General features: G+C 41.3%; 1 protein-coding gene across 1 annotated transcript in view; it reads left to right on the forward strand.

The window, feature by feature from the left end:
- PDE11A (phosphodiesterase 11A) overlaps positions 1–16,943 on the forward strand; it is a 199,765-nt gene extending 182,822 nt beyond the window's left edge. The window contains exon 20 of the mRNA XM_063116335.1: positions 16,654–16,943. Within this exon, the coding sequence (XP_062972405.1) occupies positions 16,654–16,812 (159 nt within the window). The 3' untranslated portion in view covers positions 16,813–16,943. The remainder of the gene's footprint in view (positions 1–16,653) is intronic.
- The last annotated feature ends 7,408 nt before the right edge of the window (positions 16,944–24,351 follow it).

Consider the following 24,351-nt stretch of genomic DNA (forward strand, 5'->3'; position numbering starts at 1 on the left):
GTCACTTTCAAAATGTAGTGATCTTTGCAGTTAAAAAAAAAGAATTACTGGTTGAAGCTGTGAACTTATGCACACCTAGTTAAAGTCCATTGAACTGAGTTGACTCTACCTCTGACTCCTGCAGCTTTCACTGTTGTGATAAATAGGAAATTCCACCAGGTTCTGCATGCATACAAATGACACCTGCTGAAATACCCTTTTCTAGACAACTGTCAAAGATACAGGAGCCCTGTCCTCCTTTTCATATAATCACCTCTCTCTATATACTGCTCCAGTATATTATACTCCAAAATGTTAAATTATATACATGGGGTCTACAATATTATCTCCCACTTTCGGTATTTATTTATGTATGTATTTAATTCTGTGCTTACTTTGCCTTGTCATTGCCTTCTGTTAAAAGGCTCTGCTATTTATACTGGATAAGATACACCTCTGCTTTATAAGATTTGAGAACGTCAGTGTGGAATTTTGTGTGTGTGTGTGATCTTAAACTATGAGTGTATAAGAGGTGGATATTGTGTCTCTCCATGATCTGTCTTCTAGAATATAAAGCTGTCTGCGTAAAAGGAGGTGCTAGATCAGTGTGTTAATGAAAGAACCAAACCAGATGTTCAGTGACCAACCCCAGTCTGAAAACCTGAGTCAGTGCTGAACAGCTGGAAAGTAACATGGGGAGCCACAAATTGCATCGGAGAATCAGTGTGTGGACTTTTTGCCATCTGCCTCTTTTCTCCTACAACACTCACACCAGCGACTTGTCCCTATGAAGTAAACATGTGTCAGGTCCCAGATAGGTGGGGGTGGGGGTGGATGGGTTGCAGGGGGAAATTGGTAAGCAGGGAGAAGGGTTAAGCAGCCTTGCCCCACACACTGCTTCTCTATAGCAAATCATGCCCAAACAATACAAATGAAGGTGGTGTGTTAGTGGGTGCTTCCAGATGGAGGATTCCTAGTGTTATCAGGCAGAAGGTATTTGTAGCTCTTCCATCCTTTTCTCCTTAACAGATTTTCTGCAGTAAGAGAAAAAGTGGAAGAAGCAGTGGGAAAACACAGGAGGGTTACAAGTGGGAGGCAGTGGCATCTGGACCCCCCCATAAAAGTCCCATGAACGAGGCAGGGCAGTAGCAAGATAAAAATCCTCATTTCGGAGCACCCTGTGCTTGCGTATAGTCAAAGGGTATCTTTATAGCGTTTTTATTTCCCCCAAACCCAGTTAGTAGAACCAAGTGGTTTATACACAAGCCGTGTGAGGCTTCCTGTAAGGAAAATAGAGAACTCTATAAGAACTGGAAGATTCCATTTAAACAAAAGAAACTAAGAGATTCCCCACCTATTCTCACTGCATTGTTACGCAGAGATGGCAACCTCCGGACATGGAAGAATACCCAGGTCAGAGGCCAAGCACTCTGCTCCTGTCTGCATAAGAATATAAGCAGTTAGTCAGTTGACAGGCTGACAGCAGCTACTTTAAATGTAAGGGATCTGTTTTTTCATGGGAGACAAGTCCAGAGCTCTGCTCCCTTTTTGGAATCCCAGATGGGATGTGCCTTTCAAGCATCCAAAGGACTCTTCTGAAATCTCTGTAAATGCAAAGGGTAAAGGAGTTGGCCCTGCTCCATCCCAATCCCCCAGGGGCAGCTTGCATTTTTGACTAAATAACACAGACGTAAGGAAAAGGTCTCTGATAAGGCACTTTATCAAACACCATATATTCAGAACACACAAAGGAAGTGCATAGATAATGGTCTTAGCCACTGGCAAAAATATTTTTATGTCCTCCTATCTAGCTTTTCATCATTAAGCTGTAGACAATGTGTGACCCCATAATTAAATGAATCTGTGGGGTGATTCTAACCAAACACTGTAGTTGTAGCAAACCCTCTAATTTATTCAGAATATGCCCAATGAAAAGCAAAAGGCTTCAGGCAGTAACTATACTGCTGTGAACCAAACAGGCAACATACTACAGAAAATGCTTTTTTTGCTTTTTCTGTTTGTTTGTTTTTTGCTTTGCTTTTACTTTTGCCTGCAAAGATTTTCCATAGACCCTGAATTCTAATTATATTTTCTCCCCTTCATAATCACTTGTGCTATATTGTTCAACATCTGCAGAAGTTGGAGGTAGTGTACCTTGACAAACAAGAAATGGAGTGACACATTTAAGCATGGAAATGCCATGTGTGACAATCTCACATGTCTTAATTTGTTGCATGTAATTGTGGAGAGCAACCACTGTGAAGCAACAGCGAGTTACAGTTTTGTAGCACAACAAAAAACACAAGTTTGGTGATTTCATGTGATTATACATTACTTTGCCGTGATAAAGAAATCTGAAAAGCTCACCTGAAGCCCCTTACTCCAAGGCGAATAAAAGTACAGAAGCATGGATACTTCTGGCCCTGGCCCCCACCTTCATGTCTCCTCTTGGAGAAAAGTAAAGTGCCTAGTCTTCACTTTAAACGTCAAGGTTGCCCTAAACCCTTTGCCCCACACCCGATAGCAAAAATATCAGAGAAAGAAGGCCTTGAGGACAGAAGCACGTTTCCCATTCCCCAGACACAGAGGCATCCAAACCATTGAGAGCCTTCTGACCAGGGATTTTAAAGGGTCGGCGCATACTCTGAAATCCCTATCTCTCCTTGGGGAGCTTATCAAGGGATAGAATGCAACATTTGTACCGGTCATAGGCTGCCAAAATATGGCATTATTTATGTAAGAATGGGTTTCTGTTTATAGAACGTGTATGGAACTTGTGATCAGTCAAAGGAGGGAGGAGGGAAGAATATGACTTCATTAGAGCAACTTGGATGAAGTATAAATGTATGCTGATGTGGCTAATGGTGAGAGAGTCTCTGCCATCGGTTTGTATGAGGTATGGGGCTTTTCTCCTGTGTGCACAGTAATAAAGATTCTCTGTGTCTGGCCTGGTTGTGAAGCCGTCCCTTCTTTATCAGGTTAGGGGAATTTCTCTAACAGCCCTTACCAGGGCCCTCCAGATGGTTACAGTCCAACACATCTGGAGAGTACCAAGTTGGGGAAGGATGATCTACATGTAGTTTGGTAGCAGAAATTTATTTATTTATTTATTTATTACACTTATATACCGACCCATAGCCAGGGCTCTCTGGGCGGTTTACAGAAGTTCTAAAATTAAGATAAAAACGAGTTTACAAAATTTAAAATTCTAAAACACAGAACATACACACATAAAGCATTAAAAACCGTCTGTCTTTCTAAGAAGTGACACTTTGGCTTTGGCTTTCAGGCCTTCTGGCAAAAAGAATGGATATTATCATGATTTATATTGGGGTTCTAAACTGTTCCTTGTAGAGAGAGACTGTAAGAGCTTAACCCCTCCCAGGTAATTGGCAGAACTAGTGAAAATATTGGAAGGAAAGTAGACAAAGGGTGAAGTTGATACTATCCTATATGAGCAAGCCACATGCTGGAACAAGCAATATTTTGATTGGGTGCTTGCTCACTTATGTCCCATTGTAACTGAGGCCTAGCTTTCAGGGCCGAACTAGATGAGATGCTAGAGATTCGTGATAGGATCTCCCATAAGGTTTTACTTTTTTAGTTCAAGGCAACTTCAGGGTGTGTCTGTGAATTGGATCATGGAGTAGTTTTGAGGAAGGGGGTATTTAATCCTTTCCTCTGCACCATTTCCCTGATCTAAACCCCACCCACCCCTGACCCAAACTTCTAAAGTTAATTTACATGGCCAATTTAATGCAGAGGGAGAGCACATCAGGGTCGTTCACAACAGATGATGCTGTCACCAACCCACAGCGACCCTGAAAGAACCGCATTTTTGAAAAGTCCTTTTTGTTTTTGTTTTTATTTTACTTAAAGCAGCTCCCATGTGGTTCAGCTGCAGTGTGCTTTGGCCCCCTGCATTAAATCCTGGCCACGCTTCTGTGATGTGTCAGTGACCTAGCAGTGACGTGGTCAAGGGGTGGGGCTGCCCCTTCCCCCCTACCATTCCCACTTTTCCCCTGCAGTAGGGTGCGCAGTCTGCAGCTTACGTTTCTTAATGTTGCAGTTGCCTTCAGAATTGCGCAGTAGTTGCTTTCACCAGGGAGAGTATCTAGCCTGTAGTTCCCACTCATAAAAGCTCTACAGCACTGTTTCTAGCCTCTGGAATTGCGCAGTAGTTGCTTTCACCAGGGAGAGTATCTAGCCTGTAGTTTCCATTCATAGGAGCATTGTAGCAGGGGGAGCCTGGACAGGGGCAGGAAACAAGCCTCCCCTATTCGCTAAGTGGCACCTCCGGTCTTGATGATGTTCAGCTCTCCTCCCTCACTCCGCCCATTCACCCTGAAGTTTCAGGTCCTGTGTGACTGGAAAAGAGGGTTTTCAGGTGCCATATATTCTGCTTTCCTTGGTTTATGTGCTGTTGCCAGACCAAACCAATTTCAAGAAAATCTGGCTATAAACAGAAAGCACTTCTGAGGCCATTGCCATGTAGATTCCCCCCCACCCCACCCTACTTGCTGCTTGCAGGAAAGCATAAAGGCATCATCTGGGTACAAGGTTCTATTGCAGTGGTGGGTGCAGCTTGACTTTCTAAATTGTTCCCTTTAGTGCAACTATGTAAAGCACGGCAGCACTGGCTATGCTGAATCTGGTAACCCTATCTTACATTAAATGCTCAGTAATGTGTGGAGTGTACATGTATATGCGCCTGTGCAAGAGACAGAGTCTTTCCAAGCTGAAGAAAGAACTAGGCAGGAAGGCTGGCTGCTGGTCATTCACAGCTATAAGGGAACTAGTCACTACCACCCCAGTTCAATGCAGTAATCTGTTTGAAGCACAAGAGCTCTAGTGTACCAAAAATAACTGCTGCTCTAATTCAATGGAGGAAACCAGTTTACAGAAGCCTTTCTTTTCACCCATACAACACCTCTTTCCATTGAAATAAATTAAGATATCCATCATGAGCACGACAGATTATTATTATTATTATTATTATTATTATTATTATTATTATTATTTTATATAGCACCATCACTATGCACATCTAAACATTCATAGAAATAGGATGAATTGTAGGTACCCTTTGATTCTATCAGATCTGTCACAGTGCTGGCATCTGAAGAGAGATTCCGCATGTGTGTGTAACCTGGGACAGGTGCATACAAGTATAATTATACTACCATAAGTTGCCTTTTTTTAATTAGGGCACCTAAAATCTTCACAGTCCCTTTGATTAAGGAGTGAAAGCAGAGACAGTATAGTTGCTTTGCTGTGATTTAGCAAAATGGCAACATTATTGCCCAACCGAACAGCTAGGATTGTGTGAAAAAAGACCATCAGTTTGCAGCTTTGCTTGCAGGCTGTGAAATTGGATTCTTACACACACACACACACACACACACACACACACACACACACACACACACACTTTCACTGATACTTTCACTGATACTTCAGGAGGTCCCTATGAAGATGGATGAAGTTGAGTTGGGACAGGCAGTGCATCCCTGGGGTCCCACTAGGCAATTGGGGGTGCTTCCTTATCTTCGGGTGCTGTTCTGCAGGCAGCCCCAGTGGTAAGATAAGAAAAGACAACTGGGGACACTTCCCAGTCCAGGGAGACTTCCCAGTCTTCCCATTCCTGGACAATCGGGAAGATTCCCTAGGAAATGCAGGCTGCAGCACAGCACTGGAAGGGCAGTGTTACCTAAACAATGCAGTGATTGTCCCTGTGTTCTGGTGCTGTGTTGCAAGCATAGCACAGAAAGAACAAAACAAATGGATTAGCAGCAGCATTGTAGCCCAAATGTTTATAAACAACTATCAAATTAAAAGATATATTTGAGAAGATCTTTATTTTTGGTTGGGTAATTCATGCCCCACAAGCCCTTCAATTTTATCCCCAATTTATTCAATCTTGATACTTTAGGGCAGCCATAAAATTGAAACTATGGTTAGTATTCAACTTTGCCCAGCACTAGTGTTAATGATATTGCATTAGCATGAACCAAGGGTTGTCCAAGATAATTACTGCTTGCCATGGCAGTGGGGAAAAGTGACAATTGGCCACCAGTATTCAGCAGCAAATCTCTGCTTTTTCCCCTTACCCTAGTGCTAGTTATATTGGGCTTTCCTCCAGCACTACCTACATTGCGCAAGCATTGGTTTACTCTAGTGCAACATCATTACTGGTAGCACTGGGGCACAGTTGGCTACTACACCATGAAGAAATTATCAAACAGTATCAGAGGCTGCAGTGATGTGGCAGAATAATATAAGGTCCACTTGAGGAAAAGAATGAATGGGGTGAAAGAGGACAGGCAATTCTTCACTATCCATAAGGAAAAACTGAGCTCCTTGGGCCAGTAGCATGTTTTTCAAACAATGCAACGACGGAATTAGCTGAGCAGTACGTCAAAAAGGATTGAGAGAAAAAGGCAGACGCAGACTAGAGTCTGAGGAAATGGACTGAGAAGCTGGAAAATGTGTTTGAAAAGATGGCCAATAAAGAACCCTTGGATTAAAAAAAAGAAGAAGAAAAGGAAAGGAAAAGAAACAAAACTTGCAGCAAATCTGAAAGAAGATTAATGGATAATTTAACAGCTGTTCAGGTTTCAAGAAAGACAAAGACCAAACAATATTGCATCAGAAAAGGGCTAGCAATGATGATGGATGGAATGCTTCCAGTAAGTGTTCTAGAATCACAACCTACATCTGGCTGGCGAATTCCCAGCTGAGGGTAAATCTAAAGAACTAACTAAGGATAAGAGACTGATATGGACTGAAGAGATTTTCAAAATCTATTTAATATCAAGGCAGCAAGTATTGATTGTTGTGCAGAAGAAATGCCGAAAGTAAATGGCTGGAGTCCTCATGTGTTTTGCACAACTCTCTTAGGCTCTGGGACGCTTGGCAAATTGCAGAAGCAAATTGAAGTTGGGGGTTGCAAGGCTACTCTGGAGAAAATGGTATAAGGATGGCAGCCTATATTTATATCTGAAGCAGTTGGTCCTCTTTATTGGTATGTTTAAAGTATTTTTTACTCTGTTCTTTAGCTGAAAAGGCTCTCAGAGTAACTTATAAAGATCAGTAGTAAACCAGGATCTGCCCTCAGGCGTATAATAGGCCTGTTCAGACAACACGCTAAGCCGTGGTTAGGGTGCTAACCTTTTTGCAGCATGTGGGTTAGTGAGCTTGTTTAAACTGTGGTTATGTAGCCACCATGTTTAGGAACTGTTCACAGGACATGCTGGCCCTGTTCAGAAGACACCTTAAACCAGGGTGAATAAGGCAAAAAAATCGTGGTTAAAGCCATGGTTTAAGGTGTCTTCTGAACAGGGCTGCTAAACCATAATCACCTTCTCCCATACAATCCGCCTCACACACTCAGGTCCTCTGGGAAGAATTTACTCCAGCCAACAAAAACAATGCTGACAAGGTACCCAGAGGACCTTTTCTTCTGCCGCTCCCAGTTTGTGGAATGGCTTGCTGGGAGAGATTCGTCAACTTAATAGTCTTCTGGAATTTAAGAAAACCACAAAGACTGATCTCTTCCGGCAGGCCTACCCACTTGAATTTTAAATTTGCCTTTTAATGATGTGCTGCTTTTAGTGATGTATTGGTTTTAAATGTTCTAATTAGTTGTATGATGTTTGCATTTGTGTTGTGCCCTGCCTCGATCCAGAGGGAGAAGCGGGTAACAAATAAATGTAGTATTATTATTATTATTATTATTATTATTATTATTATTATTATTATTATTATTATGCTCGAAATGCTTAGCCACTGTGGCTTAGTGTGCCTTCTGAACAGGGTTAATGTAAAACACAAAGAAAAAGCAATGGAGGCTGGTGGCTCCAAAGTCAGTGGGGTGCTGAATCCACTCCGGGTTTCAGTCAGAACTCTAAAAGAGCTATCCAAGGTGTGAAGCCCCTTTAGAGTTCTGACTGGGTCTGCCTGAAATCCGGAACCGATTCACTGCCCCCTCATATTGGAACTACCAACCCTCACTGAGAAAAAGGGCTTGGGAAAGAGGTACAAAAAACCAATCTTTTTAAGGTCACAGTTCTTAGAGTGACCAGCCAGGATGCAAACCGTTTCACGTGGTCTGAACAGATGGCTGCTGCTAGGTGACAGTTGTGGGGAGGGCCAAAGGTAGATAGCAGAGATAACGGAGTAGCCCTCTTCCTCTTTTTCCTCCTCTCTGCAGCCTGGCAGAATGACTCCCTCCATGTTTAGCAGTATGGCCTATTTTGCCTTTATAACTCTTTCAAGATTAGATCTGTGGAGAATCAACAACACCAAAGTACATTCATGAAATCACCGATGTGCATGCACATAAACATCTCCTCTGTTTGTGGTATACCCTTGCATTAGTGTACATGTGCTGTGCTCCATAAAGGATAGTGCTAGAAAGTGTTCCGTGAGGACATTGCCATCCAAGGTACAATCAAGCTCTTCTGCCAAATATCAGATTCAAAGGGAGCATTACTATTGCCCTGAACATCCTCTTGTAGCTAGGAGCTCGCTGGGTGCTGAATAAGTTCTGTGCTACACTATTTTGAACAAATTCGCAGCAGGCTGTTGAAGTAAGAAACTGGTCTCTGGTAACAGAGCTAGTTAAAGATAGCTCTTTATCACAGTCCCTGTAAGAACCCTGTATCTTTCCCTTTGTACAGGGAAAAAGGCTTGGGAAGGGTGGTTTTGAGTTGGGGAAAAGACTGGAGGTGAAAGGATTAAGTACCTTCCTCACTCTGACTCACAACCGGCCAGGGGTGATTTTAGTTGAGTGTTTTAAAAACCCAGGAATTTATCCAATGAGGACAAACCCCAGTATATATATTTTACCAAGAAGCCTCTGCTGACTCCCAGAGCCCCGAAATGCAACTGGATATTACAAGGAATTTAAAGAGGCAGTGCTCTGAATTGGCACCAATCTTGAATGACCTCAGACTGTACCTTTGGCCTACTCCGGTGGAGGCTGTTAGGAAAGCAAACTACTTTGGATGGATGGTTGCTTTTAACTCAACTTGAAGATCTGAAATCGATGTGCAGAGATGTATTTATTATAGGGTTGGCACACATATGCAGTACACAATGATTACAGGCTGCCATCTCTGTTATAATTCTTTTACATTTCTGCATGTTTCTATGGATTGTCTGTTTGCCTCAAGCAAAAAGGACTGAAGACTTCATCATACTGCCAGGTTATCCTGTAAGCAGACACATCGTGTGGGTGAATGGGATGTGTATTTTTGCAATTCCACCATCAATGAAAAAACAAGAGAGCATGCAAGGTCCATATGAAGCAAGGGAGGCGTACAGACAAGAATAATCATTACAGCAGGACAACAGAATTTAGAATAGTGGCACATGTGCTGAATGAAGTGCAACAAATGGAATAGCAAATGTTAGTGTTCATTTTCAGGTGGTATTGCTAATTTTCTCCAAGCACAGTGGAAGTGAGACTGGCCTTAATTAGGTTGACTTTCATTACTGATAGTATGAATTGTGCGTGTTAGGTGATTATCTGCCAAGAAGATAATCTTGATGCACCCTTACTGATCCCAAATTAGAAATAATATTAGTTCTGCAAAGCCCAGTCAAATGTCTTCTATTCTAAAATTGAAATCCAGGGACAGAATGAAACACTACAAGGGTCACAGGACTGCTGACAAAAATGGCAGTTCTGGGTCAAGTTGTCCTCTTCCCCTCCATAACGAAGGGATATTAAGGCATGCCTCCATGCCTTAATATTAACCTGATATCCAAGCATGGAGTGTATCAATAGGTAGAACTAAGTGAGACACACAGGAAGTTAGATGGAAGAGGAAGTCAGGGACACAGACTTTGATTGAAGGAATACTCGCCCAATCAGGAGGTGACACAGCAGTGAGTGACTCAGCACTCTCAAGGGTCAGTCAGGGCTGGAGAGAAGTTAGTTAGAAGCTATGTTTGTTTGAAGCAACAAAAGTTTTATTTTTATATAATACTGCATTCCTCATTTGCAACAAACCTATCTTTGAAAGCTAGACCTAAGGTTTATCCCTGGATCGTCCAGGGTTCAAACCTGTTCATCTAGGTGACACACAGGGGATCCAGTGCTCAGGCAGGGGCGAACCCTGGATGATCCCAGGATAAACCTTAGGTCTAGCTGTGGCCACAGTGTCAGAAGTCTAACAGGACCCATTTACAACAACAACAAAAAACAGCTTGAGATTTTGGATTATGGAGCAAGGTTTGAAAGCCCCCCCATCACTGGATTTCACTGGGCCTAATCTGGCTCAAGCTTGGCAGAACTGGAAAGACGAGTTTGAATTGTACCTGTACTAGATGCTATAAAGCCAGAAGAGGTAGGGCCAGATGTGAGGGCCTAAGCCATGTCAAGATTCAGAGGCTCCATATGATAAAAATGTGTATTACATTATAATAGAAAGGGTAATGAAAGGGTACCACCAAGCATTAGGGGGTGCTTATAGTTGAACAGTGTTAGATAACCTTCTCTGAAATTGGGTATAAAGGCACTAATAAAGTAAGTTGACTTGAACTTCTTTTCAACTGGATCTGGTCTGCACATTGCCTACAATACTAAATTCTGTGTTGCCCATGCTTTCTCTATATAAGGCAACTCTGCTGTAAGTCATGCCAGGCTTTCCAACATATTTAAGCCAAAGCAATTCCAATTGTAATGCATCTGTATTATCTCCAACATTTTGAGAGGCCTGCCATAATATGAGGCTCTAAACCATGGCTTACTAGGCTTGTTCCTAAACCTGGCACCAAGAAGAGGGACCCTGATGCAATGCTTCTGCTTTGGTGGCAGCTCCAGGTTTCTTGAAATTTAACTCCACCCTACACGTGGCCCAGAAGAGTTGCATTTAAAAAATGTTACTGTGTAATTTCCATGGAATAATCTACTCGGCAAAACACAAGATGCAAACTGCTTGGAGTCCATTAACTTCTGTGGGAGTTTCATGTGGTCATACCTTTTGTCCCTTTTCAGTGTCTCTAGTCTCCAGGTCCTCTCTCAATTGCCTATACAGTAAAAATGATTAATTAGAACCCAGTCAGTTACTGAGCAGTGTGAACATTGTGGCTTATTGCTTTCTGATATTCTGCTTAGTAATAAAACAGAATTTATATGGTCTTTTTTTTTTGCACATACACACTTTACAAGTGTTAGATCTGCAGAAAGACGACCATATGCTGTTATCTTGTCAAAGCTCATGAATTAAATAGGGGAGTCAAAGCTGGTCAATATTTGGATGCAAGCCCTGAAGAAAAATCTACATAGCTGTAGGAAATGCTTGTAATTTACCAGGTGACACACACTGTCCTGCGAACCAGTTTGGAGCTGGTTTTAGAGGTCAATGGGACATTTGATTTAAAGAGCTCTGGATCACAGGTGGTCAATACAATTAGATCAATAGTTTCCAAGACATAGGAAGTAATACTTCCACTTTATGCTGCACAAGCAGACCTCATCTAGAATACCATGTCCAGTTCTGACCACCGCACTTTAAGGAGAGTGTAGACAAATTGGAATGGGTTTAAAGGGCAATAAAGGTGGACGACAGTATGGAAAATAAGTCTCATGAGTAAGGAGGGAAGATTGAAGGAACTGGGTATGTTTGGCCCATAAAAGAGAGGACGGGGGGTGAGGGGGTGGGCGGATGCGATAGCACTGTTCAAGTACCTAAAGGGCTGTCACATAGAAGAGGACAAAGGTTTGTTCTCTGTTGCCCGAGAAGGCAGGATTAGATCTAAGGGGTTTAAGTCAGTGGTGGGCAGAAGACAGATCTCTGGATGTTTTGAACTTCGACTCCCAGCTCTCCTGACCATTGGCCATGCTGGCAGGGGGTTCTGGGAGCTGAAGTCCAAAAGATTGACCATCTCCCCACCCCTGGCTTAAGTTACAGGAAGGTCATTTTTGGTTGAACATTAGGAGAAACTTTTTAGCAGTAAGAGCCGTTTGCAATAGAACTAATTCCCTGGAGTGGGAAGTTGGGGTGCCCTCCAGAGCAGATTTTGGGGGGGCTGCCTGGGAGAGGAGAGGAAGAGAAAGTCTTGTCACACTAATGGAAGTTTGCTCGTGTAGCACTGAATTTCACTCTTAGATTCCTCTTCCAAACAGTGGTTTCCCAAACCTTTATCTGGGCCATGACATTAAAGGCTTAAAAATAATCATTTACTGTATCTGATCTCACAGTAGACCTATTATATACGTTTGCCCATATGAGTCCATACTCAAAAGAAGGTCCTGAGTAATTGTGTGGACAATAAATGTATTGGGTGAACCATACCATGTTTCCTTTTTATTGAACAGACATAATCATTAACAATGTTAAAGGAGTAAAAAAAAAAAAAGCTTTCACTATTAAACTTTATATTGAATTACAGCCAAACATAATGTGCAAATACTGAGAACAAACTATTTATCCCTATAAGCCACTAAAACCTCAATACGGATATTGGCTTACCATTATGCTTTGCACATTATGATCAACAGGTATGGTCAGGAAAAAAGAAAATTTTCCAATGGGATAGCCGCATACTGCTTAAAAAAATATTAGTGTGATTTCCCACCCCCACAATACCATCCAGGATCAGTTAGACTTTGGAGATTGGGCCAGACCAGAACTTGTCACTTTTTATTACAGCAAGGGTTGGGTACCAACTTTGAATTATAATTTCTTAAAGGACAGAATGAGGTAGAAAAAGCGTGCACAAAGGAGCACTGAGCAACTGGCATTGGGCAATATGTAACATGATGTGTGGAATGAAGAGCTAAAACTATAGAACCTCAATTGTATTAAAGCCAAAAAGATCTAAGTAGCTTCAAAATAAATTGGTGAATTGATTCAGATATGGACAGGTGCTAAGAAAGTAATTTAGTAAATGTTTAAGGAATCTGCTGGGAGGAGAGAAATGTGTTGCTTTTGAGATAATTTCCCAGAAGCTTCATAAAAGAAAATTGATTACAGGGATTTAATAAGTAAAAGAGAGCCAAAATATATAGTAATCAAATGAGATTTTAATTACATCCCAGGCAGATATAAAATCCAAATAGTGTACTTTGTATCCAGAAAGTCTGAGAGTAATGCTTTAGTAGCTGAATTATTTTTAAAAGGCTAATTTCCATAGGAATTATAGTAGTATGTTTAATTAAAAGAGTGAATCTGTGTCCCAAAGCCAAAGTCTACTAAATACACAAATAGGGCTTAAATATCAAAGGAACCTCTAAAGAAAGAAGTTTTATATCCTGTACATAAAATCTAGCCTTTGCAATATTTCTAGTCCAAATGTCGCCTGATTAATGTGCATAACAAATGATAGTGTTTCTTTTTTTTTAATTACTCTCTATATAACCACTATTCTATAGAATTAATTGCCTATACTTTACTTACGACTGAAAATCAAAGTCCAGGGAAATATCCCTCCTCCTTCTTCAGTTTTAATCACCCTAGGGCAATAACGGAAGGGTATTTGATGTTAGCTATTATCCTCATCTTTGTTAGATAATCTGTAAACTCCTGAACTGCTAGACCCTTTAATGTACATAAAAATGTACAAGCAACACACACACATGTATACACACAAGAAATGAAACAATATATGCCAGGGGAAAACAGGTTGCTTACCTGTAACTGTGGCTCTTTGAGTGGGCATCTAGGTGTTTCAACTGCCTCAAGCACTTGACTCCAAAGTTCAGCCTTTAGTCTGTCCGCCCGATGTTTTCTGGTTTGATTGGAAAAGGCTTGATAATTTTGGCAAGTTTCCACTTCATGTCCCTTTCCGGGGCACAAGAGGCAAAGTGTATTACCAGGGCCGGCGCTACCATTAGGCCAACTAGGCAGCTGCCTAGGGCACAGACCTCAGAAGGGCGCAGTAGTGCCCTTTAAGGGTCATGGTTTTATATAAATTAGCTGTTTTAAGAAAAAACATAATAAAAGGAAAATATAATAGTACAGAAACTCTTTTGAACAGCTCAATTAAAGTTGGCAATTTGGGGGGGGAGTAGCTCGCCTTGCCTAGGTTGCAAAACAGCGGGGCCCTGGCCCTGGAGCTTATTCCCACAGCAGGTACATTTCCTAAACGGAGCCCTGAGGGCCATGCACCCTTGAGCATGAGGGGCGATCGCAGAGATCGCCAAAACAGTCAAAAGTACATTTTAACATTAAAAAGGAGAAGCGAAAAAGGAGACGAAGAAAACTAGAAAAAACAGTATGAAAACACTCAGCTCTCTAAAAAACACAGTCCAAGGACGAGAACGTTCCCAACGATGCAGCCACAATGGCGGTCAAAGGAGAACTGAGGCATTGGGTGGTGGGGGAGGTTTCCCGCCAAAAATCTCAGCTATGGAAGTTTCCCAAACGGGAGCTCCACGCAGGCAGAGAGCCCTGTCCTCCCTTTCCCCCTGCAGCCTCCCATCTCCCCTCAAATCTGTACCAGTGGGTCCCCCAACACTCCGGAGCAGATGTCGAGGGCACGCAAACAGCCTGAGGTGGGAGCAGGAATCCATTTTGTTAATGAAAACGGTTCCATTGGCAGGGTGGGGGGATTTAATGAGATATTACTCAGTAGTCAAACTAATGTGTGAGGGGAACATAGAGCAATGATTACCAAGGCTCCATCCACAGTTCCTAAACTCTTTCCCATTCCCTCAGTCTCCTAAACTTCATTAAGGGGGTTCATGTGCTTTGCTGGCCTTCCAGCCGTCTAGTTGCTCTGTGTTAATCACCTTTTTCCTTCTCACTCTGTAGACCAAGGGCACCCTTAAACCACACAGTCAGTTGTGTAAGTTTGCTAAGGCTGCAGTGCTTCTCGGCTGACTGATAACACATCACGAAAAGTGCAGAGCACATGAATTTCTGCAGCAGAAAACTCAACGAGCCCGATTTAAAGAGCTCTAGATCACAGGTGGTCAATACAATTAGATCAATAGTTTGCAAGACGCAGGAAGTAATACTTCCACTTTATGCTGCACTAAACAGACCTCATCTAGAATACCGTGTCCAGTTCTGAGCGCTGCACTTTAAGGAGAATGTAGACAAATTAGAATGGTTCAGAGGGCAATGAAGATGGACAGGGTTATGGGGGGAAAGTCACACAAGGAAGGAGTAAAGGTTTGGGCTAGAAAAGCAACAGACATAACACTCAGTTGTGTGTAGCTTTCTTTGACAACTTTTTTTTTTTTTTTTTACTATCATTGAGACTACAATCTATAATAGTAAGACCATGTTTCTGGGTAAGAGTGGATTCAATCAGAGAAAAACTACACATGACTTCAGTGTCACATGTAATTTGCCCCTCAGAAAAGCACTGTGCTTGCTAAGGACCAGTTAGCTGTCCAAAATAGCAACAATGTTTGGACTGCCTGAATTTTTTTTAAAGTGGTCTGGAAGCTTCCACTGCGTTATATATGACAATCTGTGATTGAGGGGGCCATGATTGATTGCCAACCCCCAGTGGACCACCTTCAGTGCCCCTTTACAGCTCTCCCCAGTGGGCAGGCCCTTGACAATAGCAGCAGGCATTCAATGGTGCTCACTTGAGAGCCAACCCCATGAGGCTGGACCCTCCCCTGCCGCCATTTTGATTTGACCAGAATATAATGCTACTGGATACCTGTGTTAGATCAATGGTTATGCTAACACCTGCTGCTGCTGTGCTGCTCCTGTTGGATGGGAGGCCGGTGGGAAGCTGGGGAACTGCAGTGATGGTGGAGCAAATAGCCAACAGCAACACAGGCTAGGCGGTGTGTGTGTGTGTGTGTGTGTGTGTGTGTAGCTGGACCCACCCCTGTCGTCATTTTAAAATGCATGAACTCCAAACATCAAAACTCCTGGGAAGGGGCAAAATCTACCCCATAGCTATCCCCCACATCCAACAAGGGTGTGTAAAAATGTGTGCACGCTGCTGTATGCCATTCATACATTAAATACCTGCTGTGGACAATACTGGTGTAACACCAGAATACTGAGGTAGCAAACACATTTGCCACACAAAGTGCACACAGAGAGGTTTGGGATAGGAAACTTTGTCCAGGATTCAGATCTTTTCTGTAGTGCCTAGAATGTCAGGCTGGGACTGGGGGGACCAAGGTTTAAATCCTCACCTAGTCATGAAAGCTTACGTGTCCTTGGGGCAATCTCTCTCTCTCTCTCTCTCTCTCTCTCTCTCTCTCTCTCTCTCTCTCTCTCTCTCTCACACACACACACACACACACACACACACACACACACACAGCCTAATCTACCTCACAAGGTTGTTGTGAGAATAAAATGGGAACAATGTATGCCACCTTGAGGTTCTTGGAGGAAAGATGGGGTATAAATAAAGTTTTAATTTTTAAAAAATGACTTTTCTTTTAAATGGGAGCCTGCTGGTTTGGGAAGAAAACTCTCTGTCCTCTTTAGTTTTATTTAGTGTTAATGCATTAACAATCCCCTCTTCCCCCAGGAATCCAACAGAATGATATTGTATCAACTTTCCTTTGGTATTCTGGAATGGTACACATGAGCAAAATATGACACATCTAATAAAACCTTCCAGAAAAGAGCCCTTCTCAGGGAGCCCATGGACGAATTGAACTGAGCAAATGTTTTGTTTAAACTGGAATTAGCAGCCTAATGAATGATCCGGAATTCCTCCTCTGCTGTTTCCTTCCAGGTTTTAGTGAAAGTGAATGGGAAGCTGAAGCCTATGCTGGATTCAGTGGTGGCTAATAGAAAAAAGTGGGAAGAACTGCACCAAACCCGACTGCTTTCCCAGGCAACAGCAACATCTTCTTCTTCCAAGTGCTCCATGTCTATGGAGATCGTAAATTAAGTCTGCAAATGTGTCCTGCTGCTAGGATAAGAAGCGTCTGAAAGGCTGGTTAAGGCTTACTCTCATAATTTTTAAAATAAAAGCAAACCAAAAATGCTATCACGAACGTGCTTAATTTGTGTGAAAAGTGTCTGGCTGGCCATGGTCTAGCTGCTTCCTGGAAGCTCACTTGGTCTGAACGGAGGATCTGCAATGAGGCTGCGTTGGTGTCTGCAGCTTTGAGCTTGGCGCAGTCAGCTCATTTCAGCGGCTGTTATGAAAACTGGCAAACGTGGTCACAAAGGATTGACGTAACTGGAGCTTGCAGCTTAGTGAAATTAGTAAAAGAGAGCATGGCTGACATTTATAAACAGCAACTGAGGCATCTGCAGGGGGCTGCTGGAAGATGAAGAAGAAGAAAAAAGAATAGTTTGTAATAATAACATGGGTTTGCACCTTTCCAGCATTTGCTAATATGAACCGGTTATACCTGCATTTGTGATGTTTATCCATTTATCCCTTTTTCCTTCTTTTATTATGCTTGAGTGTTCAGAGAAGCCTGCTTTGTATTCTACAGAAGTATTATTATTTTTTACAACAAAGCTTCAGATGATTGATCAGGGCTTTTAGAATCGCCTATCTTTGCTACATTTAAGGGGTTGGGGGGGGGAATGAACTTTATTACATTGAAAAATACCAACCTGTTCTGGCTTCCTTAAGAATTTCATAATAGCAATGCAATTTGAGTTGCTCTGCAGGCGAAAGCTTACATAAAGGTAAAAATTCTGCATGGTAATGTGGGTTCTCTTAGAATTTTGTTTTAAACATTCATTTTTTAAAGCTGCTTTGCACACCTAAGAAAAGAACCAATGGTATTTCATGAAAATTGCATAATAAAAATGAAATCTGTTGCCTTCTGGTAGAGAATTTGCACTATATGATATGAAGATGGCTTTCTAGTACATTTTCTGAATCACATTAACTTTGACTTTTACTGTTGGTGTGGCACTAGAGTATGTCACAAAAGCAGCAATGACTACCTCTGCTTTTCTGGCCTATTATTATTATTATTATTATTATTATTATTATTATTATTATTATTCACAGTAACATGTTAATATATTGCAGCTGACAGAAATCAAGTAAAAATGCATGTACTGAGATATGGTGAAAGCTTTTGCATGTGTATGTGAAATTTGAATCACATTTGATAAACACAAAAGTGTAATATATCCACAGACATGTCTACACTGGAAATGAACTCATTTCTATTTAGCACAACCTCAGTTTCCCCTGGATTTCTTTCAGTGCTGGCATGACAAGCTAGTGGACTTCTGTTCCCTAATTAAATTTGAAAATACATGGTGCATTGAAGTTCCGGATTGGTGTGTTGAGAATACAGGCTGAATGCACCAATAAGCAGTGTTTACTACTCTGTCATGTGGTTGCTTGGCCACATAGCCAGGGCACAATTCAGACATTTACTGTGCAGTTTTATGAGCTGGGCTTACAGTGAAGAATCTATGTGGCCACCTCAGCATGTACCACATTATATACAAATACACATAACTCGCATTGTCAATATGACAGTTTGGGCATCTGAATTGGCATGTCGTCCGTATTCATGGGTAACAGATTTTCCTAAGGAATGGTGGTTGCCTAGAGTTTCTGTTGTCAGCCACCCTTCAAAGGACTCCTAGAATTAAGATGTAAATAAGATTGTGGTTTCGATATATTCGGGGGTTCCCTAAATATGCAGAATTATAGAAAGTTTGGAAATTAAAAGATTTTAAAACCCTAAGCCACCCAACCAGAGTCTGTAATCTTGCAGGACTTTCTTGAATAGTTCTGCCTCTTCATCAGCATTCTCCCACTTTGTTTCTTGGTCAAGGTAGAGTGTGCAATGGAATGTTGAGAACTGGCTTTTATATGAGGGACATGCAAGAGGAATGTTCCAGCCTCACAGAGATAGAAGGGAGTTTTGGGACGGAGGGAGGGAAAGAGAAAAGATAACCCTCCCACAGCATTCCCGTCCTGTATTAAAAAGGTTCCAGATAACACAAAACCCTAAAGAGACCCTAAAAAGCTACAGCGCATCAGAGTAGACAATACGTGGACAGATACTCTGACCTCGTATGAACCAGGTCCTTATATTCCTTTAATATTAGAGGTCTGGGACGTGGAGGATGCTTGACCTTGCAGCCCTGAACCTGAACCTTTCATAGCTACATAGTGAGGGAAGGGGCTCTGAAGTGTAGGAAATACATATTTTATCCTTTACTTCATCCTGAAGCATCCTTCTATAGTACAGGCAAGGCAGGTTTTTTTTTTAAACCCACAACATGTATCTGCCTAACTTATGCCTACAACTACTACCACCCCTGGATATTTACTATAAGATGTTTGTGGCTTAAGGATGCCAATTTCCTCTTCTTTCTCTGTTCTCCTATCCTTTTTTTCCTGAGCGCTTCCAGGCAGAGGGCTCCTACCACTACCAGTCAAAAGTCATTATGCAGCTATTCCATCGTTTCTTCCTTCAACAGATTTTCTCTGATAAGAAAAAAAGAAGCAGCAGTGAGAACGCACAGGAGGATTACAAACAGAGGGTGTAACTGCACTCCCCATTTAATTCCATGTTTGAGGGCAAACGATTGCAGGATAAAAGCCTCATGTGGAAGTACCCTACGTTTCTCGCAAGTGACACCACAGCTGACAGGTGCTTGTCAAGCCACTTAAGGGATTTTTATTTTTTTTAAATGGCAAACTTCTACTACCTCAACCACTTAAGGGGCCTGCTCAAATATATAGAAACCACAACCTTATGTCTAGATAGCCCTGTTGGCTTCCAAATTGATAGGCTCCATACCATCCATTGGAGGAAATGACTACTGGGGCCCAAATCTGGGCAATTGTGTAACTTACAATTTTAGTCAAAAAAAAAAACACCAACCCACCCATACTTCCAATGCTGCAAACCAATCCCTTTTATCTGCAAAGGGAAATAGACTTGTGTCAGCTTTACAATATTTGCATCGAAACGCATTGGGTAAAGCAAAGTTCCCTCCTCTTCTAGTACAAATTACAGTAGAGGCATATCAAGCTACATTGCAAAGTGAAAGGTTCTTTGTACGTGTAAAGTTTAAACAGTGCAGTTTGAATGCATCGTATCAGTGTCGTGGTTTCAAATTGTTTCTAAATTGGGATCAGCACCTCGTGCAAACATCTTATTTCTCAATTGAATAGCCGTGAATGGTGGTTTCTGTAGGAATCTTGGCGATTTGAGTGCTGAATGCTGCAATGTGAACCTGTTCGCTCTGTCAGTCTCCTGAATGCATGCTAATCTGTATTAAGGATACTTCTTGTATTTAGGATTTCAGAGTTATAGAACTGCCTGTTAAGAAAAAGCAAAGTGCTATGCTCATCTCTTGTAGGGTTTACATTTACAAACAGATTGTAGCTGTACTGTAGAAGCACCACTGGGAATGAATCCTGAATTCAGATATTGTAGACATAGGCCTAAGGATTATCCCAGGAAAATGGGGGGATTGTCCCTGCCTGTTCCTGGGATCCCCTGTGTGTCATTTGGATGCACAGGAATGTTCCCAGGATAAATGGCTGGTGTAGACATGCCCATAGTTTTAAGACTGCAGAGATTTACCACTTCTTGTATAAACATCTAAGCACAAGGTTCATAGAGCATTTTTGAGCATCTTTTAATCTCTGAAAACAATTCTGAAATCTTAAGTTATTTTGTGTTCCTAGAAACATGTAAAGAACTACATGTAACCTAATACAGTCTGCAGTCTCCATCTTGAGCCTGGATCTAAACTGAAAACCTCATAGCTGCAACTTCTGGCCCATTTTTTCTCTCCTCCCCACCTGCTTTTTATCCAGCTAGCCTGATGAAGAGTTCTAGGGCACTTGAAAGCTTGCTCACTGTTTTGTGGTATTTGGGTTAGTCCTATAAAGGTACTGCCCAGCTTTGAGTTTTGGAATTTCTACATGAGATATACTACTATAGCAAAACACAAATCAAATAAACTCCCTGCTGTTTGAATTCTTTTGCCAAAGCATAATAGAACAGGTAGGCTAAGGGGAAATCCATGTTACTAGAGAAATGAATACCTGCACTGTTTCAACTTGTTTCTGTTACCTCTCCACCGCCTCCCCCTTCTTCCCTAATAATAAATAGAGCTGGGGTGGCATGCTTTAAGCTCGTATAAGGCTTATTTATATAATACGTGCTTTATGGCAAAAACAGACACTGTGATTGACTTGGTCCTGCTGGCAGCTACATAAAGCTTTCCTGAATTTTGATACGACATATTGCTAAGTGTGACATAATTTATAGCACATAACCTACAGCTTCCTCCAAGGTTGAGTGTTCCCTCATTTCCTCTCCTTTTTATTGGCTTCAGCACATCGTTGCCCATGGCAACAGCAGTGGCAGTGACGGGAATGCAAAACCATTGCGAGCTGACATACACTCGAGGCCCTAACAATGTCAACCATCCATCACGCAGCTATTTGTAATTGCCTCCATCTATTTCCCGTGTCTTGTGGTATCTTTTCTATTGTGGATCAAAATTCAAAAAGTCAGAAACTGCTGACTAATGCAGTGGTTCTGATGCTTCACTCTCCCCACCCCCTGCCTCACTTGCCCCTCTCCTGACTAATTCCACATTCAAACATGTACCGAAGCAACTCCTTCAATTCAGTCAAGCATCCTTCACGTCTTTTCAAATCGCTGTTGTGAGATTCTGAGTCCCTGAGTTTCCTTAGTAGACTCGAGTGGTTATACCTCCCCATTGCTCCCCAATTTGGAGTTGCCAAACATTTGAAGAGCTGAACCTTGTTTTAAAAGATCCCAGCTCCTTGGAATTTCATAGAAATGAATGCTATTTGTCTAAAGAAACTCCTAGGGTTGAAATGTAGGTCTAGCAATCTGGTTCCCACCTTGTACTGAAAAGCATTTACACAATATGAATCAACAAATTGTTACTGTTTGTGGCCATGAAAAAATAGTAGTTTGCGTGTAGGAAATATATTCTGTTATTAAATTGTACTGAATCTTAATATTAGACTCTGGCACTGATATAAGAGCTGTATTTTCTCTTTACAAGAACACACAATAGCTTCTAAATACATGTAATTGTGGCAAAATAGTCAATGACACAATTTTGTCATTGTTTATTTTGCCACAATACTCCCCCCTCAGACCACCTGCCAGCACTCAACTAGGAAGAAAAATGTCATGTGATGGACAACAATTTACTTGCTACTTCATGTATATATTAATTTTGACACTGTATTAATGTCCCAATCAGGAAAAAGCATGTGAAATGTAATGCAAGAATGGTCATGTGAACCGAAGGAAATTGCCATTATGGCTTTACATGCAATTCCTGATAGAGGTATGCCACTGTCATGAAAAGTACAGGAGAAGCAATTCAGAAAGCAGTGGGTGCATTGACTATTCAATAGTAATCAATACATCCGCTGCCATTATTCACAAATTTTAAAAATGCACTAGGAGCATCTGATATAAAAGTGAACTTGTAAAATATCAAAAGCTATAGTTCACATTAATAAAACCAGGCAAATCTTAAAGGCCGTATCCTGTGCTGCCCATGTAGCAGTGGGGCCCAACACTAAGGCAACAGGGAGTTAGTGTTTTGTAAAGGAACTGGAAACAAGCGGAAACACTTCTTTCCGGAACAGAGCAGGTCAGCAGAGCGCTAACTCTCCATTATGTTAGCAGTGTGCAACGGAATGAGCAGGAGTGCAGCAGCCATATATGATACTGCCCTGTATAAGCTGTTTGCCCCATAATAAAATGAAAGAAATCCTAAATATTTTGTGGAACAATTTGTTTTGAAAAACTTTCAAAATTTAGACTGCAATCCTATACCCACTTACCTGGGAGTATGCACCATTGTACTCAATAATAATTTATTTATATTTTATTTATTACATTTATATACCGCCCCATGTACAAGATCGCACTGTCAATCATTATACCAATTCACCAGTATTTTATTTATAAATTACATTTGCATCCTGTCTGACCTCCAAGGAGATCAAGGCAGAATATCGGAAGGCCCTTTCTACATCTAAGGATTATCCCAGGAAAATGGAGGGATCATCCCTGCCTGCTCCTGGGATCCCCTGTGTGTCATTTGGACAATCCTGGGGGAAAAGGCAGGTGTAGATATGGCTGAAGGTTCTCAAAAATATATCCTTTACAATTCTGTGAGATTGGCTGGCTGATAGTTCTTGGTCCAAGGTCACTTTGTGAGCTTCACCAGCTGAGTCAGGATTTGAACCCGTAGTTCCTCAGTCCAAATCTGACACATCCTCAACTATGTCACATGAGCTCATGTATGTACAAAAAGAGAAAGAAATGGAGAAAGAGGACGGCCAGAGTATGATAAAATGCAAAGAAAGAACAGAGCTGGTCCTCTTCCAATCTTACAAAATCTGAAAAATGAATTAGGAAGTTTATGCGATGTGAAAGCAGAACAATATGAAAGCAGAATATAAATCAGTTGTAATAAAGAGGGTTTTGTGTTTATAAGAGGATCCTTAATTATGCATTTGAGTTGTCTTGTATATCTGTGAATATCTCATTTTAATCAATTTTTTTATTAGAACTTTTTGATTTGTTGTTTGAGGTTATGGGCATGTTAGATTTGCACCAATCAGCTGTGTGAGAAATAGACTGGCTATCAATCTGTGTGTGATAACATACATGTGCATAGCTAAATTAAGGATTTCCCTTAAACATATGGATCCTATATACTATAAAAATGCATATACTATGGATTTTGAATTTATATGACTATGTACGTCTCTCTTATCTCTGCCTGTTAATATCACTCATTGGTTTGCCTTAGCTCATTCAGAAATTCTATTTCAACTTTTTTAACAGGATAATTTTGAAATGGGTAACTTGGGTTTGTTCTATCTCACTAAATAAATGAATAAATCACTAAATGAATGTTTCAGGTTTTAACTGGGACTCATTTGCAGTATGCTTTAATGATCATTGGGCAACATAGAAAGAAAAGATAGAAGTACCATCTGTTTCCTTAAATGTTCAAATTTCCCTGTAAAAGTATTTGAATTATTTACTTCTAAGAGCTTCTCTACAGGAGCAATTTATTCACTCATGATTGGTCACTCATGGAAATTTGCGAGTCCGTTACATGATGCCATCAGTCTCCAGGACATCTTCTGAGCACTCCCCCGAGTAATCTTGCTGTTAAAAAGATCTGAGATAATACACTATTTAAAATTATCACAGGATATTGTGAGATATCCCCAGTGAGTAAAGTCAGTGTTGTGTTATAATGCAGCCACTAGATGGCATTGTTTCATTGAACTTTATGGAGAGGGGAAGTTTTCAAGTGGTCATCACAGGAGTCGTAATAAATGCAGAAAGACCCCAGAAGAAGAAAGCCTGGTAAGGGTGTAGGGGTTTTTTCTTAATGTAGAGGTGCTCTAAGTGAATGTCCTTGATCCTTTTAGACTCTGGTTCATGTTCCCATGCATATTACT

The sequence above is a fragment of the Elgaria multicarinata genome, chromosome 2 (genome assembly GCF_023053635.1).
Source record: "Elgaria multicarinata webbii isolate HBS135686 ecotype San Diego chromosome 2, rElgMul1.1.pri, whole genome shotgun sequence".
NCBI lineage: Eukaryota > Metazoa > Chordata > Lepidosauria > Squamata > Anguidae > Elgaria > Elgaria multicarinata.